Source organism: Panicum virgatum, chromosome 5N (assembly GCF_016808335.1).
Source record: "Panicum virgatum strain AP13 chromosome 5N, P.virgatum_v5, whole genome shotgun sequence".
NCBI classification, from domain to species: domain Eukaryota; kingdom Viridiplantae; phylum Streptophyta; class Magnoliopsida; order Poales; family Poaceae; genus Panicum; species Panicum virgatum.
Window position 1 is genome coordinate 6,545,792 of NC_053149.1, and position 17,508 is coordinate 6,563,299.

Consider the following 17,508-nt stretch of genomic DNA (forward strand, 5'->3'; position numbering starts at 1 on the left):
ACCGTCTTCGCCTCCGGCTTCTCCTTCACTTGCAATATCTCTTCGAACCTGCGAATGCGATCCGGCAGTAGCGCCTTCTTCTTCTTCGATCCGGCAGCGGGCGGCTCTTTCTCGTCGTCCTGGAGCTTCGTCAGCACCTTCTTCCTCTTCTTCTCCGTCTTCGATCCGGCGGCGTCCGGCTTCTCCTCGTCGTGCTTGAGATTCATCCTCGATCCGGCGGAATAAGCCTCCATGTCGGGCTCCAGTAGAGAGTAGAGACAGACCGGAACACCACACGTCGGCCGGCCTCGTCTCAACCCTCTCCGTCATCCCTCCCGGAACCCTAGGCACCGAAAGGACCTGATGGGGCCAGAAGCCCAGCTCTTTAAGGCTTCGTTCGGTTTCACCGGAACGAGGCCCAATCCGAACGGGCTCCACAAATCTCTACAGCCCACCTAGTCCCTCAAAAAAAAAAAAAAATCAAAAAAAAATCTCTATAGCCCACCTGCATCGCTAGTTGCTTCAGAATGGACGAGACCTCCTGCGCGCCAATCTTCTAGTTCGATGTTGAAGATACTGCAGCGATTAAAAGAATTTTATGGCGATGTTTTCCGCAGTTTCCATATCGATCATGATTCTGAACCTATACAGAATGAAACCATGTTCTACTTCTTGAGCTTGCCAAAATGGTTCTACGAGAAATTTTTGAAACTACAACATAATGTGTGTGCATATAAGTGGCGCAGTTCAACAACAGAACTGATAACCTAAATAAGAAAGAATAAAATGCACTGGGGGTCCTTAAACTAGTTGACCTATTCTGTTTAGGTCCATGAACTTCGAAAATGCATTTATAGGTCCACAATCTATTCAAGTGTGTCACTTGAGATCCAAAACACCTCTGACCAGCGTTGACCGCCTACGTGGACCGCCACGTCCGATCCAACGTGGCCGCTGGCCGCCACGCGTGCCTCGCCGGCTCCCGCGTGCGCAGTCCTGCTGCATCGCTCGCCGCTCCGCCCTCCCCCCTCTCTCTCTCTTTCTCTCTCTCTCTCCGTAATCCGCCGCCTGCCTATCTTTTTATTCAGCTGTCCACCGCACCCCATCCATATCTCTCTCTTCTCTCTTATCCTATCTCTATCTCACAGCTTCTCTCTCTTCTCCAAGCAGGAGTTTGCGGGGGGGGGGGGGGGGGGGAGTGCGCCGGCGCACCGGCCGGCCTGCAGCGCGGTGGTACGCGGCCTCCCGGCATGGGGCGGGGCTCGCGGCCTCCCCGACGCGGAGGCGCGCGGGCGCCGCCGCCAGGCCATCGGCTGCCAGCACGCAGGCCATGAGGGCCTTCCCCTGCCGCCAGGGAGCAGGAGGCGACGCGCGGGGGGCGAGGAGGCCGCCAAGGAGCAGGGGGGGCGCGCGGGGGGCGCGGAAGCCGCCAGGCACCAAGGGCGCAGTGCCGCTGACTACCATGGGTGCGCAGGGAGGCTCCATGTTGTGTTTTATTTTTTGTTCTTGTGAAACTTTGACTTGTTCATGTGAAGTATGTGAAATCTGTAACTATCTCGTTCATGTGATTGTAACTTTTTTGTGATTTTTGTGGTTCATGTATTCTTGTGAAATCTGTAACTGGTTCATTGATTCATGTGATTGTGAACTTTTTATGATTTTTGTGATTCATGTGATTGTGATTTTTTTTGTGATTCTTGTGATTGTGGCTTGCGCCTTGTGGAAAAGAAAATGAGAAAAGAAAGGAAAAAAAGCTACGGGTGATGCGGTGGGGGAGAAGTTTGTACCGGTCGGTATTATCGACCGGTACAGACACTCCATTTAGTACCGGTCGTTCCGACCGGTACTAAATGCTTGTGTATTTAGTACTGATGGATGGGTACCGGGTGAGCGACCGGTACTAACCAGAGGTTCCTACCCGGTACTAGTGTGGATTTTACTAGCAGTGTTAATACCTTAAATTGAACCCAAACATGCCAAAGGTCAGAAGCTTGGCATCAAATCTTGGATCAGAAAGCTGTGAATCCCCTTCGTCGTGCAGGAATGTCGACGTAACAATCCGACACATCTAGACCTAGTATAGCACTGCTTGCTGTAAACCAAGTTGACGAGAAACTTCGAAAGTGCTAAGCAGCTGAGCACAAACTCCGGGCAAGGTTCATGGAGATTGTAAACCCAACAATGTAGGAGAGAGATGGAAAAGAGGAACCGTCGTCTGGTTAACGTCTTGCCACAGCCGCAGCTTCAGAGTTCACTTTCGCTGCGGGTGCTGCCGGTCCGCTTGGGTAGATTGGACAGGATTCATGTCTTGCGGCCCGCTACAGGATGCCATCTTCGTCTTCCCGCTAGCTCTAGTTGGGAAGATATACAACAAAAAGTGCCTGCAGATGGTCTCATGTCTTTCAGGCTAGAGCATTCATCGCCCCGCGCGCATTCAGCTCGAACTTCGTCTCGGACGCGGGTGCTGCGCCGCCGCGTGCGGCCACTGGGCCACCGTTGTTGAAGGAGAGCGAGAGACATCATAGCATGGAGTGCCGTGCTCTCGTTACATTCGGAGCAACGTGAAGCTGCTGCAGCGGCAGGATCGTCGGGAGGGGAGGAAGGGCAATCCTTACGAAGGAGATGGGTATATTTGTTAATGAACAGGGGTGTTATGCAAAATATCGGATCGCGATTGATAGTCGCAATCTAAATCAGTTGGTTAAGTGCAAAATATTGGATCGCTCGATCACGATCCAAATTAGGGGTTCCTTACAAAATACTAAATCGAGTTGGGGAGTGTATGTAAATTTTTAGGTTAGTTGCCGACGATGATGTGTCGTCGCAACCATGTCTCTGAACACCCGGCACCACCTTCTTTCGACCGTTGACTCCACGATTGCTGCCGAGGGCGGCGCATTCATCTAGACTTGCCGCCGTTCTCGCAACGCCTCAATGGGCCAGACTGCCAGACCGCGAGGAAGAGAAACAGGCTATCCTTGGTGCCCGGGTGAGGGAAACAACACATTCCTTACTCCCGATGCTCACCTATTTACTAGTCAAATAATGCAACTTGCCAGTCTGCCCACAAGGGTTTATACAAAGAGAAAAGTCTATCCCCCCCCCCCAACTTGTCACTGAATCTAAAATACCTTCCCCCACTCAAATACTATAAATTATTCATACATAAACTTTCAATACCAGTCAAATTACCCCCTTTCCAAGTCAAAACTGTTTCACTGATAGTTTTGCTGATGTGGCACTAGGTCCCATATGTCGGAGCCCACATGTGGCAGTGAACCCCACTTGTCATGAACTCATCCCCTCCCCCTCGGCGTGGCGTATTTTACCAGCCTCAGTGGGGTGTGTCATCACATGGTTACCAAAACTGTGAACTTGATGACACTCTTTTCACATTTTATTAAACTCTATCTCCTCTTTCTTCATAATGACTCTAACATATCGGCAAATTTAATGCTAATGACATTCCTATGACATTTCCATTAAAATTGGCCTTAGCATTCAAACCAATCCAGAATACATACTACTAAAATAAAATAAAATAAATGGCCAGCACATCTTCCGAATCTAAAATGTTATTATAGTACAAATTTAATACGGCCCGTTGGCGACACGTCTCGCTCTTTGTCCGTCCTTCCTGTACTTTGTTGCTATATAAATTGGATATGAAGCCTGCCTCAGCCAAACGTAGGTTTTCTCATCCCTCCATATTTTGCCATTGCGGTTGATTTAAAGAGTTAACATTTAATCTTTTATCATGTCTTACAATTGTACAGTTTTTTTTTTCATTCAGAGATGAGTAGATTGTATCTGGGTTGCAACCATACTGGGAAGGGTAACTACAGTTTTGAATCTGGGTTTGCAACCACATTGGCTTAGCTTCCAGATAATAATAGAGTCTACACCATTAATCTGATTTTGAATTTTGTAATCAGTTAAATGGCTATGGTTTTTCTTGGTATTATAGTTTTAATTATCCAATGGAAATAATTATTAACAATTTGTTCTTATAAAATGTCGTCTAAAACTTTACATTGTAATTGCAATTTGATTATCCACCCAAGTTCTCCCCTGGTGTTATAGTGACTTGGATTGGTAATCTGAACATAATTCTTTTGAAGTGCTATGGTATGCATAAATATGCTGTCAACGACATTTCCTGTGCCAAAGCCGTTCTCAAACATAATGAATTCATATTCTTTAATACCAAAAAGAAGACTTGCAGAAGGATGTTGATGGTACGTAGTTCTTTGATTCCTTAATCTTTCACATAAGTGATTTCAATGTTTGCTTGTTATTTCAAAGGCTGCTTACTCTTTGATTCCTCAAACTTTCGCATGGAGCCCATCACTTCACAAAATAAGATAGGTTCTGATCTGAATTTGTTGGTTGTTTGTTTTTTTGTTCTTGTAGTATATATGTAGCAGAGGATCTAGCAGTCTATGCGGGTGGTTATATATGTAGCAGAGGATCTAGCAGTCTATGCGGGTGCTAAGGGTGAGGATAAGTTAAAGGCACAGGGACGATTTGACAAAGTTGCTCAAATAATAAACAGAAGGAGTACCTTAAGGCATGCTAGTGCAAATACAAAAAATTGAAAGGTATCTAATTTGTTTCTAACTTTGATTTTTCTATTTTTTGAACGCATGCAACTACTAATTGAATTTTCCAGCTCTCCGGAACTGTCTAAAGAAACAGGTGAATGATGTAATCAAATATGCGGGTGAACCCTGCTCATGCCAGTCTACCTAAAAGAAGTTGCCCTGTTTTAGTTGAAGAGGAGGAGTAGCAAAAGCGAAAGGAGGAGACAAGTGAAAGGAGAAGAGGAGAAAGGCTGATGATGCTTCATTGGGAGCCAATTTTCTATGTCCTGTGTGATGCATTCTAGTGTCAATTTTCGGTATGCATTCTAATGCTAATTTTTTGTATCCGCCTGCAAAACATTGAATGTCTTTTTTATTACTATTTGCAATCATAACTTTCATATTTTCATTGTTTCTTGTAGGTCTTTGTAGGCATAATAACACACACTTGTGCCTTGTTAAGTATCTTGTTCTTTTTACATGCGGTCGATATTTGACCCACCTAAGAATGAAATTGTGGAGGTGATACAAGTGTCATACAAGGATGAGGAGGATATTGCAACACGTACTACAGCGAGGTGGAGTGATGGTAGTGTAATACCACTTCTTCCGTGGACCCCATACCCACACTATATAAAGAAAACCTTCACCAAGACACCAATACAGAAAACCAACTCTATATGGGGAGTCAACTCTTATTCACGATAACTTAATACAACACAAGATTCTTGCACTCTTTAAGTGGCTATCTTATGACACTAACACTACATGACAAACTTCACATCTCCTACTTGAGACCTCTTCTGTCATGCTATGGCAAGGGGAAGGAGAGCACCCCTATTTATTGGACTCCATGGCTCATATGGTTCTGCCATGTGTCCATCTTCTACACACTTCCTACAAAAAAATCTAACTTTAGAATTTTTCTTATGTTTTTCTAACAATACAAATATCTAGTTTCTAAAGTATTCCAGATTTCACCATAAAGTATGGAAACCATGGTTCATGCATACTCTCCAATCTTCTATAATCTTCTCACAAGCATGCATTGCTATTTTCAACAAGTCTGAATTAACTGCCCCATCTATTTCTCATTTTGATGTGTATATGTATGCCGATTGAGCAATTATTTAACTCGACTTGTTAGTACAAGTTTGAATCAATTGTCCCATTTATGTCTCATTCTGTTATATATTCGTTAATCTACAATGCAACTTTTCTTGTTTCCTTAATTAGTCACCATCTTTCGTCCTGGAGATGGTCCACAGAGTCCGTCTCAATTGTTCATCTGCCTTGGCCGATTGTGTGTCGCGTACGTGACAATATAATAATTCCAGTGGTGTTTATACATAATATACATGTGTAAGTGCATCTAGGCCCTAATGGGTTTTGGTGAGTTGAATGACAACATGATTAAAGGACTAATAATTTTATTAAAGTTGTCATGAGCAGGGATTTGTTTGCAAATCAATTATTGGCATTAGCTCATGTGATAAAGAATCAAATAAAAGAGAAGCTTATTGTTGAAAGTCAAGCATATTGTGAAAGAAAGCAAGAGACAAGTATTCATGAGATATTATCAAATAGTCTCTATTTATGGCTTGGCACATTTGAGGTACAAATTGTTGAAAAACATTATTGCAAGGCTTCATGGGTTGATAAAAATAAAAGGAGACATACACTTGTGAGCAAGATATATTGGTCTTACTTATGGAAGCTTGCAATACGTGAAATATAGTTATCATTCATGATTACAACGCAAGACAAAGAAATGAAGATATGAGAATGGAATGTGGAATTCATTATTGGTGTGCAAAGCTTAACTCAACATGGCAAGGGTAAGTGATGAAGAAACCAACCGAGATGACTAGTGCGAGGGACTAAGCAAGCTTTGGTGGAGTGATGACTCACCATGTGTGCGATTTGCTAAGGTGAAGTGATAGTATCCGTGGCGTGTTCGAAGGATCATATCCAAGTCTTGTTGTGAGAAGCAATGCAATGCATCAAATATCATATTGGAGTGACTTGAAGATCCAAGGATAGTGTTGCAAGATTATTGGGACTCTAAGTCACTAGCTAAAGTATGGATTTGCTCAAAAGAGAAGTTTATGCAATGTTGGAATCCCAAGTTCGAGAAAATCAAAGTATGGCAAAGATGAAGTGATTCAAGACTCAAGTGGATGAAATGTGTTTTAAATTTAATCTTGAGTATAGGTATGCCATACTATCAAGAGGGATGCAACGTTGATTATTTGACTCGGTCAAAAGTGCTCATAGTTGGCCCATAAGAAGATCCTGAGAGAAAACCTTTGAGAACTAACTTAGAAATACTTGAATGATCAAGTGTTGACTTCATGGATCAAGTGGAGTCTTGTAAACAGGGTTTGGGGTTCTCTGGCTCTGATCGGTCAGAAGGATCAGTATGACCGGTCAGGGTCCAACGGCTAATTAATTTGAACCGACCGGTCTGTACTGACAGAGCAACGACTAGTTTTTGGAAGTGGGGTATTTATACCCCTCAGCCCTCTCCTTTGAGGGTTGCTGGTTCCTTGCATTCTCCTGAGCTCCTTGAGTCTTTTTCTTGGCCAGCTAGCTCTCCCCAACACTCTTTGTGAGTTGTGCTAACAAGATTTCATATCTTTGGATTGGGTTGAGAGATTGAGTGTGTGTGAGCAAAGTGACCATTGTGAGAGCTGCATTTCGAGCAGCTGAGAGCATCCATAGCTTGAGCACTATTGCTTCTGTCAAAGATTTCATCTTTGCATTTGTTACTCTTGGAGGTTTGCCTCCTAGACGGCTAGGTGTCACCGACTAGCTCCCGACGGTGTGGTGAGCAGCGACAAGTTTGTGCGGGCATGATCTTGCCCTCTTGGTGGAAATGATCAAGATAGTAGAAAGGAGGAAGTGGTTGAAAAAGACCCAACTCAAGGGATTGAGTTGCAAGAGACTCAAGCCCAACGAGTTCCTCAACGGAGACATAGGATTCACGTTGGTGAATCTGAACTTCGGGAAACAAATCCTTGTGTCTCCTTTGTGGTTTGCCTCACTACTCATTTCTCTAGCTATTACTTTGTGCTTCCGCTTTGATATACTTGGTGGTGTTGTTTTTGTGTGTGCAGGGACTAGAAATATATTTGACATCATCTACAAAGACACTACACCAAGTTACTCTTGTGCTAGAGTTAAAGAGGGGAGAAACTCGCGATGTCGACTACTTGTGAGGTACTGTTTGAACCGCTATCACTAGATGGCTCAAACTACTCTTCTTGGTCAGCTCATGTACTTAATCTCTTAAGGACCATGGGTCCTTCCTTTGAGTAGATTGTTGATGAAAGCATTCTTCCTAATGACTTTGACAATTTGTTCAAATTGTCAAATGAGGAGATGAAATGCTTAATCAACAATCGTCGTGTCTTTAACCTCTTATTTAAGAATATGGACAGAGAACTATCAGATCTTATACACAAGGATGATAAGTTGAAAAAGACATGATGTGATGCCCATCATCTTTGGAAGTTCATTGAGTCAATATGAGAAGAAGATGATGACGTTGAAGATCAAGAAGAAGTAGAGGGGTCACTAGAGGAGTGTACTACAACAGAAATATACACACATCCTCTTGTGACTCCTTCCGAAGAACAAGGAGCAGAATCTACAGAGTCTGCTGGTTCCCAGGTGGTACCGGTCAGACCGGTCTGACCAGGAACCAGAAAAAGAAGAGCAAAAAATGCTCCCGAAGGCGATCAAAACAAGCAAAAGCTTCAGAAATGTCAACGTCTTCTAGTGATGTTGATAACAAGTGTTTGATTGCCAAAATCAATGAAATAACCAAGGAAGATGAATTTCAAGTTAAAGTCATCAAGGCTCTAACTCAAGAACTTGAAATGATCAAACAAGAACAAGCTTCCTTGGCACAAAGGTATAATGAATTGTCCAATGATTATGCTAATGCTACTAACTCATCTATTAGTGTAGCATCATTGGAGAAAGAAAATCAAATGCTCAAAGCTCAAGTTGAAAAGCTCACTAGTGAGCATGTGGCTCTACAAGAAACTCATTTGGAACATGAAAAGTCATATGAGATGCTTGTGGACTCACATGTGTCACTGCAAGTTGCTCATGAGGTTGTAACAACATCGGTAACATCCTACCAATCTCTCACACATAATGCACATGCTCACAAGTTCAAATCATGTTATCTTGTGATAAACCGTGTTGCTCTCAAACAACAAATTCTTGTGTTGAGCATGTTGTTGCAGAGTCATGTGATGACCTCATCGCGGAAGAAAATGATGAACTCAAGCGAGCGGTCGAAGAGCTCAAAATTGAAATGATCAAGTTGAAGAGCAAGGGTCAAGTGCAACCTTCTCAAGATAACCATGATAACATGGTGAAGAAGCTTGAGAAGGGCTCAAACTCCACTATTTTTGCTCCTCAACAAGATCAAGCAAAAGAAGAAAGTCTTGTTCAAGTCAAAAGGTTAAACATGGAGTCCAAGAACAAGACAAAGCTTTCAAGAAAAGAAAAGCAACGTGCAAGAACTAGGGTGTGCTTCAGATGCAAAGAAAAGGGTCATCAAATTGCAGCATGCCCTATTCAGCAAAGTGAGGGCAGGTCTGACCTGACCGGTCAGACCGGTCACCCTAGACCGGTCAGACTGGTTGGTACTCAGAATGCCCAACCTCGTTCCTACAAGCGCAATCAAGATTGCAACTCATGGGTAAAGCCCAAAGGGAAGTAAGTGCAGAATTTCAAGGATAATTCTGAGTCTAGCAAAGTCAAACATCGCACTAGCTACACATGTAGAGAAAAGGGACATTTGGGTAAGGATTGTCCTAAAGGTAAATCACCCAACTCAAACCTTGTTCATTATGATTTCACTAAGCTTAGGAAGGACCAAGCAGGTACTTGTGCTACTAGAGTGATTGACTCTCCTTGAACTAGCATAAGGGCCATTTGGGTTCCTAAGCATCTTGTGTCTAATTTGTATGGACCCAACAAGGTTTGGGTACCAAAATGTAGTTGCTGAGCTTGTAGGATCATGGAGATGCATTGGAGGCTTGGTTTGCAAGAATGAATACCATATCTCAAGATGCAACCAAGTTCAAGTCAACATTGGAGAAATATCTACTTCAATGACATCTCATTAACAAGAGTAAAACTGTCACATCCCTGTTACTTTCAGTTCTTTGTGAACAAAAGTGTGTCACAATCTTTGTAATTGTGAAACACTTGGAAGTAACCTTGTTTCAATTCCTAGCTACCCTTTACTTTATGACATATGATGTTTTTAATGTCTCTCTAGTAGAGAGTTTGTTTTGTGTTGAAATGCATAAAACAAAGAACATATCATTTGGTTTCAACAAGACAAAACCTCAGAAGTAATACCTCATTTGAGATGACATACGTGAGAGACACTCTTTTAGCACTATCTATCTGTTCAGGGTCGGATCATCCTGAGTTACCCCAGATGATCCAAGCAAATAGTGAATTTCAGTACTGAGCAAGTCCAGATGATCTGGTCATACACCGGATGATCTGGACCCTGACCGGTCTGACCGGTCTGGCCCAGAGCAGTACCCCTGAGCATTCTGAAGTAAGAATTTGTTCTATGGGCTTTTATTTGAAGATCTCTCTCACTTAAAGCACAAACTTGGGTATATTCATAGTGACAGTAAGTATTACAAGCACAATTTCAATACTTGTAAATTATTTGTGTGCTTTGACCAAATTTGTAAATGAGTCTCCTTATATTCTTTATTGAATAAGGTGCCTCCTAACTAAGATATTCAAAATCTTAGGCACTGATTAAGGGGAGCTCATTCTCAAATTTGTGTCACCCTTGGGACTAACACTTTCTTCTAGTGAATTTGTAGTGTCATTGAAGAGAGATAGAAAACTCTCAAGAAGGAGTATGCTATCATGTACTAAAGGAAAAGAATGGTAACATGATCATTTCATCTCAATATTTGTGTTACTAATTCTTGCATAGCTACACTCCATAATATAGCTTAAATTCCTTGAGTTGGACTCTTGTGACCAAGTTAGTGCATATGAATTTTCCTACCACATACATTCTCATGTGCACTAATAATTCAGGAATTTAGCCTATATTGTGAAGTTTCATCATTAGTGATCCAAACTCCTTCCACACTAAAAGGATCACTAAAGTGAAACTAGGAGCATGTGCAATTAACTTTGTCTACTCTCTTGTTGCAATAATTGTAAAATCTATTGAGAGCAAAAGGAGTTGGACTTAATGATAAATACTGCACAATGCTTATCTAAATGGCAAAGATATGTTTAGTAAATTCCAGTTTTTACCTTTGTGCATCTAGGCCACATCATCATGCTAGTATGTGCATTTATGTGTCTTGTGTGATATAGGATAGTCATCTTTCAAAATTCCACTAGTATGATAGAAAGTGTGAGTGCTTAGAATAGAATTTGGTTCTTGATCTTTGTGACCCAATTGAGCCACTTGTGACTATAGTTTTCCTTGATTGATTGGTGGCTAGTCACAAGTGGTAAAATTAACTCAAGTCCATAAAATTCAAATCTATCTCTTCTATTCTCTTGGAAGTATCAAGAAAAGTTTGGAATCAAGTATCCTAGCCCAAATTTTATTCCTAAACCTCTTCTAAGAGAAACAGCCTTTGGATATCAATTCTTAGCTGCCAGAGGCCGACCGGTCTGACCGGTCAGCCCGACCGATCTGACCGGTCATGCCTGACAGTTATCTTTTTTACCCCTTCACTGGCCTAACAGTAAAAATCCTATCCCTTTCACCACTCCACCGACACCCCTTCGTCCTTTTCTCTCCCTCACGTGCAAGGGCACCCCCATTGGCGATTTGAAGATTCAACCATGGAAATCGAGTTCCCTTTGTGGGAATTGCATCTCTTCACCAGCCTGACCGACCTCCCAAGCCGGTCCTTCGATTTCTCCTTTGAAATCCCGTTCAAAAGGTACTCTATGGATTGTTTCTCATCGATCTACTTTACTAGGCCATAGATTCGAATTCCCTCTGGAAGAACATCTCCTGCTACATCCTAGAACTTGTTCCTAGAAGATCATTCAATTTCATTGGGTATTTTGGACACATTCATGATCTAGGGTTGGACTGGGTCGACCGGTCTGACCGGTCGCACCGACCGGTCTGACCGGTCCCCCCAGTGGAACCCTAAGTCATGATTTTGTGCAAATTATTCAATACATGTTATCCTAGGATTGTTCCTTATCTCATAAAAGTTATTCTTGATCATATCTTGACAGTAGATTGCTATTGGAGCCATTGGCTCAGTTCTGGGTGCAACCGGTCTGACCGGTTGCTCAGATCGGTCTGACCGGTCAGCCCAGAACAGACCCAATTGCTTCAATCTTGTTCCTAAATGACTCTATCCAAATGCAATCTGTTCCTATGATCTTATATTAGTATCTTTTGAACTCAGGAATATCAGCAAGATGCCGAAGCTGTATGAGAGGAGAACAAAGCGCTGCTATGATCCCACTAGTGATGTGCATATGGCAGATGCTGATGAGGGTGGTTCTAGTCAGCAAAATGTGACCAGTGGGAGGACGCTAAGGCCAAGGCAAAAGAGGTCAGCAGATTATGTTGCTGGAGACAGTGGTGGCACCACATCTAGTGATGAGGATGATGTGGATGATTCACCGTTCTGGATTGAGCCAAGGCATGGCAAGGCACCTGTTCAGGAGAACAGCAGTGAGGATGAGGACGCTGCAGGAGAAGATGAGGAGGAGGATGAGGAAGATGAAAGGCAATAGGAGGAGCTCAGTTTTCCCACCATTAGAGATCCCATCAGATTTGGGCGTGGCAGATGTGTTGACTATTCAGCTAGTGGGATGACTAGAGAGGTTAAGAGATGGAGGAAGATTGATCCATACTCTTTGGAGAGGACCTCGACTGACCCTAGATTTCACACTAAGGAACAACAGGACTTCTATGAGCCAGTCATCATCAGAGATAAGAAAATTACAGTTGATGCACAGTGGGTGGATTGGAACAGCATGGAGACAGCCGATGATCCTCTATTTCAGGAAATCATGAGTGAGTGTGAGACCAAGAACATCAAGGCACTCATGGGATTTCAGAAAGATTGGAACAAAGAGGTTATTGCTGAATTTTATGCCACTGTGTATTTTGGATACATAGGTGATGAGAGAGCCATTTATTAGATGACTGAAGGAAGCTACTACAAAGCCAAATTTACTCAGTTTGTTCGAGTTCTTGGGCTTGATAGAAATGATGCAAATAGGCCCAAGATCCACCTTCATCCAGTGCTCCCAAATGAAGAAATGAGATTCATGTATCCAAGAAATGAAGTTGGGAATGCAGGAAAGGTAACCGGGATGTACACCTACTATTCCATCATGAACCGGTTGCTTAAGAACACCATATCTCAAAGGGGAGGGAATCCAAGTGATATATCCCTTCATGCAAAGAACCTGCTTGCTAGATTGAGGCCTGGGGAAGAAAATTTTTGTGTGGCTGACTATATTTGGGAGGAAATCAAGTATATATCAGAAAATCCCCAAAAGATCTGTGCCTATGCGCCTTACTTGATGGAGTTAATTGAAAAGGCAACAAAAACAAAGTTCCAAAACGATGTAAAGCATGAGCCCATCCGTCCCAAGGTGCCCAAGTAGAGAAGAGAGCCCTCACCTCACAGATATTCAGATAATGAGGGAGGAATAGGAGAAGAGGAGGAGAAGCACCCACAGCAGCAGTCACCAGCTGCACAAACTGGGACTGGTCTGCCCGGTCGGCCCAGAGATAGCACAGCAGCAGGCAGAAGCCCTCCTCTCCCATCAAGAAGTTGATCAATTTGTTTGTTGGCATGTGCAAGAGTCAGAGAGACATAGAGGTTGAGCAGCAGAGGCAATGGAGGGATATTTTTTTATTTTAACCGTTTTTTAATAATATTTTAAGTTTAACCCGTATTGGTTTTTATTTGCAGGGCATAGCCCGTTTGGTCGCGCCAGGCCGCATGGCGTGACAGATAGCCTCTGTCGCGCCATTGCATGTGGCGCGACAGTGTGGCCACGCTGGCGGCCCGAGCCAGCGCAGCGCCGCGACGGCGATGACTTGGCCCTCCCTGTCGCGCCACATGCACTGGCGCGACAAGCCTGTCGCGCCATGTGGGCTGGCGCGACAAGCCTGTCGCGCCATGTGGGCTGGCGCGACAAGGCCAATGTCCTGGGCCGCCAGCCCCTTCTCCCCCACCCTCCCTTTCCTTCCCTCGCTCCACCCCGCCCACAGCGCGTCCAGGGTCGCCGCCGGGCGCCGCCACCCCCCCAGATCCTCCCCCCCAAATCAGATTTTTTAGGGGGAAAAGTACGGGGAATCGTTCCCCACCCTTCCCCGAAGGTATTGCCCCTAATATCTCATCATTTAACCGTGTGCATTAGTAGTTATTGGTGGTTTTTTTTATTAGGGTTAGGTTCTTGATATGAGAAATGGTGTTGTTGTTGATAGTTTTATTATGATTAGGATTTTAGATGATACTTGGATGGTACTCTGCTCTCGATTTGGACGTGAGGTAGTACGTGCATGCATCGATTAATATGATTTCTAGGATTGAGTGGTGGGGATGTTAATATGAGTTACATGTAATTTTATTCCATAGTTTTAGGAATGTACATATTATATTTTGAGCGCTGGTATATTGTGCTTAATTAGTATATACTTTGTTTCCATAATTATTTTGTTTTTGTTTCCATAAGTTTTTTATTTCAGATGGCAATTGAATTTATGTATCTGCAGTGCGATGGCAATGAGCAATGCCCGGTACAAGCTGCTTGGTGGTGGACAGTACCCATCTGAGTGTGATGAGGATGCCCCAGTCCCTCCTGCCCTTCCAGTTCCATTCTGTCGTTGTGAACCGGGCAATCAGCTGGCAGAGGTGAAGCAATCGAGGCATCCCAAGACGGCCGGTAGAGCATTCTACATATGCAAGTGGAATGATTCATTGAATCCTTGCCACTGCTTTTTCTTTCAGTGGATCGATGGTCCGGATAAGTTTGATCCTAGAATTCGGCTATTCCCTTATTATCGGTCAGAGTCGTGGGCGTACAATGAGATTAGACGATGGGTCCCTCCCCCACCAAATCCACCACCTATGATAGAGGAAGAGAAGCAAGAAGTTGCTATATATCGTGTGAACAATCCTCCCAAATGTCATTGCGGTGTTCGTGCCAAACTTCAAAGGCCTAATATTGGTGTCCCTGCAAAGTTCACTCCCTTTTTTAGATGCTCGCTAAAGACTAGAGTAAGTGTCATGTAGCGTAGCATTGATTCTTTAATTTTGCAGGAGTAGATGCTCGCTAATGTTATGTGTCATGCAGGATGGATGGTCGGCATGTGACTTCAATGAGTATATTTATGGTCCTAGATCTCATTGGCCGGCAGAAGAGGAAATGCGAGAATTTGAGAGTGCGAAGAAGCCATGGCCATGTACAACTACTCCTAGTCTTCGATGCAAGTGTGGTATTCTAGCCACAAAAGGCGTAGTTCCTTCTGAGCTTGGCTACGGATATTACTGTGGCAATAGCTACGGAGAGTATTGGGTTCGTATATTAACCACAAAGTTGAAACTCCTTATGATTTTGTCATTGTGGTAGTATTTGGTATCCAAACATTTCTAAATGTTTGGCTCTCAATAATTTTACAGGAGGGAAGGACATGTGATTGGGAGTGGTTCGAAGGCCGGTATGAGCTAATGTTGCAATTGGGTAGAACAAAAGAGCCTTGGAAATCTCGAGACACTTTAAATAGAAAACTGAAGATAAGGAAGGATTACCAAGTTACTTTGCCCCTTGAGTCATTTCTGTCAGGGCCTGTACTCCAAGACCTACGGCGTGAGTATGTAAAGAAGGCAGCAGAAAAGGCGACTCTTGAGGATTGCATTGTTTATTGGAGGAGGAACCGAAGCAAGTACCCATGGCCCCTCACAGATAGGGAGCTTTTGGCAAATTATGAGAAGAGGAGAAGGAGGAGGAGATGGAGAGGCAGAGGTTAAGGGAGGAAAGAACAAAGAAAGGTTTTACTGTTGATCCGGAAGCTAAATACCGAAAGGGTTCATGGGAAGAATATTTTCAGAAATTGGAGGCTAACAAGAGGATGGAAGAAATGGAAAAGATGGAGGATTTAGCTCAGGAGGCTCAGATGGAGGCAATGCAGGCCCTAGTTGCCGATCTGCCACACAAGGTGCCCAACGTTGAGAACGATGTGTCATCCGCGAGCACGGAGGTTTTGGGTGTTAGAGCTACTCAAATGGAGGCAATGAAGGCACTTGTAGGAGACTTACCTGGCCAGGATCACCCGTCTGACAGGAAAGGAAAAGCAGCGGACACACCTGTAGTCGATAACCAAGGGAGTAGTGCAATGCAGGACAAAGGGAAGAGTGCTTCTGAGCATGACCACGTTCCTGATGATGGAGATGATGACGAGTGGTGGTCAATGAATGCAGATGAAGTAGAAGTCATAGTGTCCCAAATTGAGGTAAGACAGGGGAAAGCTATAGTCGAAGATGATGGAGATGATGATGATGATGGTTGGGGAGAGCTTTTGATTGAAGGCGACTCTGATTAGCTTGTTTTATTTATAATTGTATGGACTCTATATATGATTGGACTATGTGTGTGACGGACTTTTTTTATTGCTGAACTATTTATGTGCTTTACCTATTCATGTGGTTGTCGTATATGTATGAGACTTTATTTGTAGTTTCGAACATTGTATGGTTATGAAATTAGGAATTTATTTAGTTTGTATCGTGTGCAATTTAATGATGCATCATCTCCATTATTGAAATACTGTTTTAGATTACAATTGCAACTGCAGATGCAAAAATTGTTGTGGCATGACCCGCGTGTAAACTTAACAATTGCGCACCGTAATCTTATAAATATTTTTTTTATGAAAATGAATGGCAAAGCACGTTGAATTTGAAAGTGGAAAATTTTTAGATCTTTTGAATATTGAGTTCTTTTTTAAGTATATGTTCTGTTCAAATTTGAAAAATTATGCAAGAGAAATAGAAAATTGCATTGAATTGTGTTAGCTGTGTATGAAAGTTATAGATTTCAGAATTTGGAGCAACATTTGTTCAAGACTGCTCTATTGCGAATTTGTTGGTTTTGAAGTTTTGAGCGATGTCCATGCTCAATGTTTTTTAATTAGAATATGTTTCGGTGTCCGAATCATAGGTGCAACAGATGTTGATAAGCATTTATGCGAACAAATTACGAAAATACTTTGAATTTGAAATCTTGTTGTAAATAGCGTGCAGCGAGAGGGTGCTTGTCGCGCCACTCCGGGTGGCGCTACAAAGCTACTCTGTCGCGCCATTGGGAGTGGTGCGACCAAAGGGAGCTGCCACGCCAGCAAGTTAAAAAATGCAGTCCTTACTGGGCTTGGGCACAAAATGGCGCGACAGCGGGCATCTGTCGCACCAGTGGTGTTGGCGCGACAAGCCTACTGCACAACGACTGTTTTGGCACTGACCTGTCATCCCCTATTTAGGGTTTACAAAATCCATTTCAACGAGTTTGTAAACTTGATATCAATTTGTATAAAAATCTAAAAAAATGCAAACTCAAACTTAGGATTTTAGGATTGGCCTTTAGGATTATTACTTCAGATGTTCTTTCAGGATTTTAAAAGGAGGGACTCCTTGGAATTTAAAAAATGCAACTCAAGTTTGAAATTAAAATAGGGAACTTGTAAAATTGATTTAAATTTGTAAATAAATCCTAAAAATGTAAAATAAAATGGTTTGCACTCCTTGGAATAAGTTCTACAACTTTGTCAACATGACCATGGACAGTTCTCGGAAATTTTGAACCTTAGATTTAAATCTAGATTAAATGACACGTAAACGTTCTAGGTGTTCTTGAGCTATACATAGATTCAGGACATGAAATT

At 42.9% G+C, this 17,508-nt stretch overlaps 1 protein-coding gene across 1 annotated transcript; it reads left to right on the forward strand.

Moving 5' to 3' along the window:
- Positions 1-15,019: 15,019 nt before the first annotated feature.
- LOC120675179 lies at positions 15,020-16,239 on the forward strand. Its single transcript, XM_039956285.1, has 2 exons — positions 15,020-15,149; positions 15,254-16,239. The coding sequence occupies exon 2, from the start codon at positions 15,583-15,585 to the stop codon at positions 16,171-16,173; it is 591 nt and encodes a 196-aa protein (XP_039812219.1). The 5' UTR covers positions 15,020-15,149; positions 15,254-15,582; the 3' UTR covers positions 16,174-16,239.
- The last annotated feature ends 1,269 nt before the right edge of the window (positions 16,240-17,508 follow it).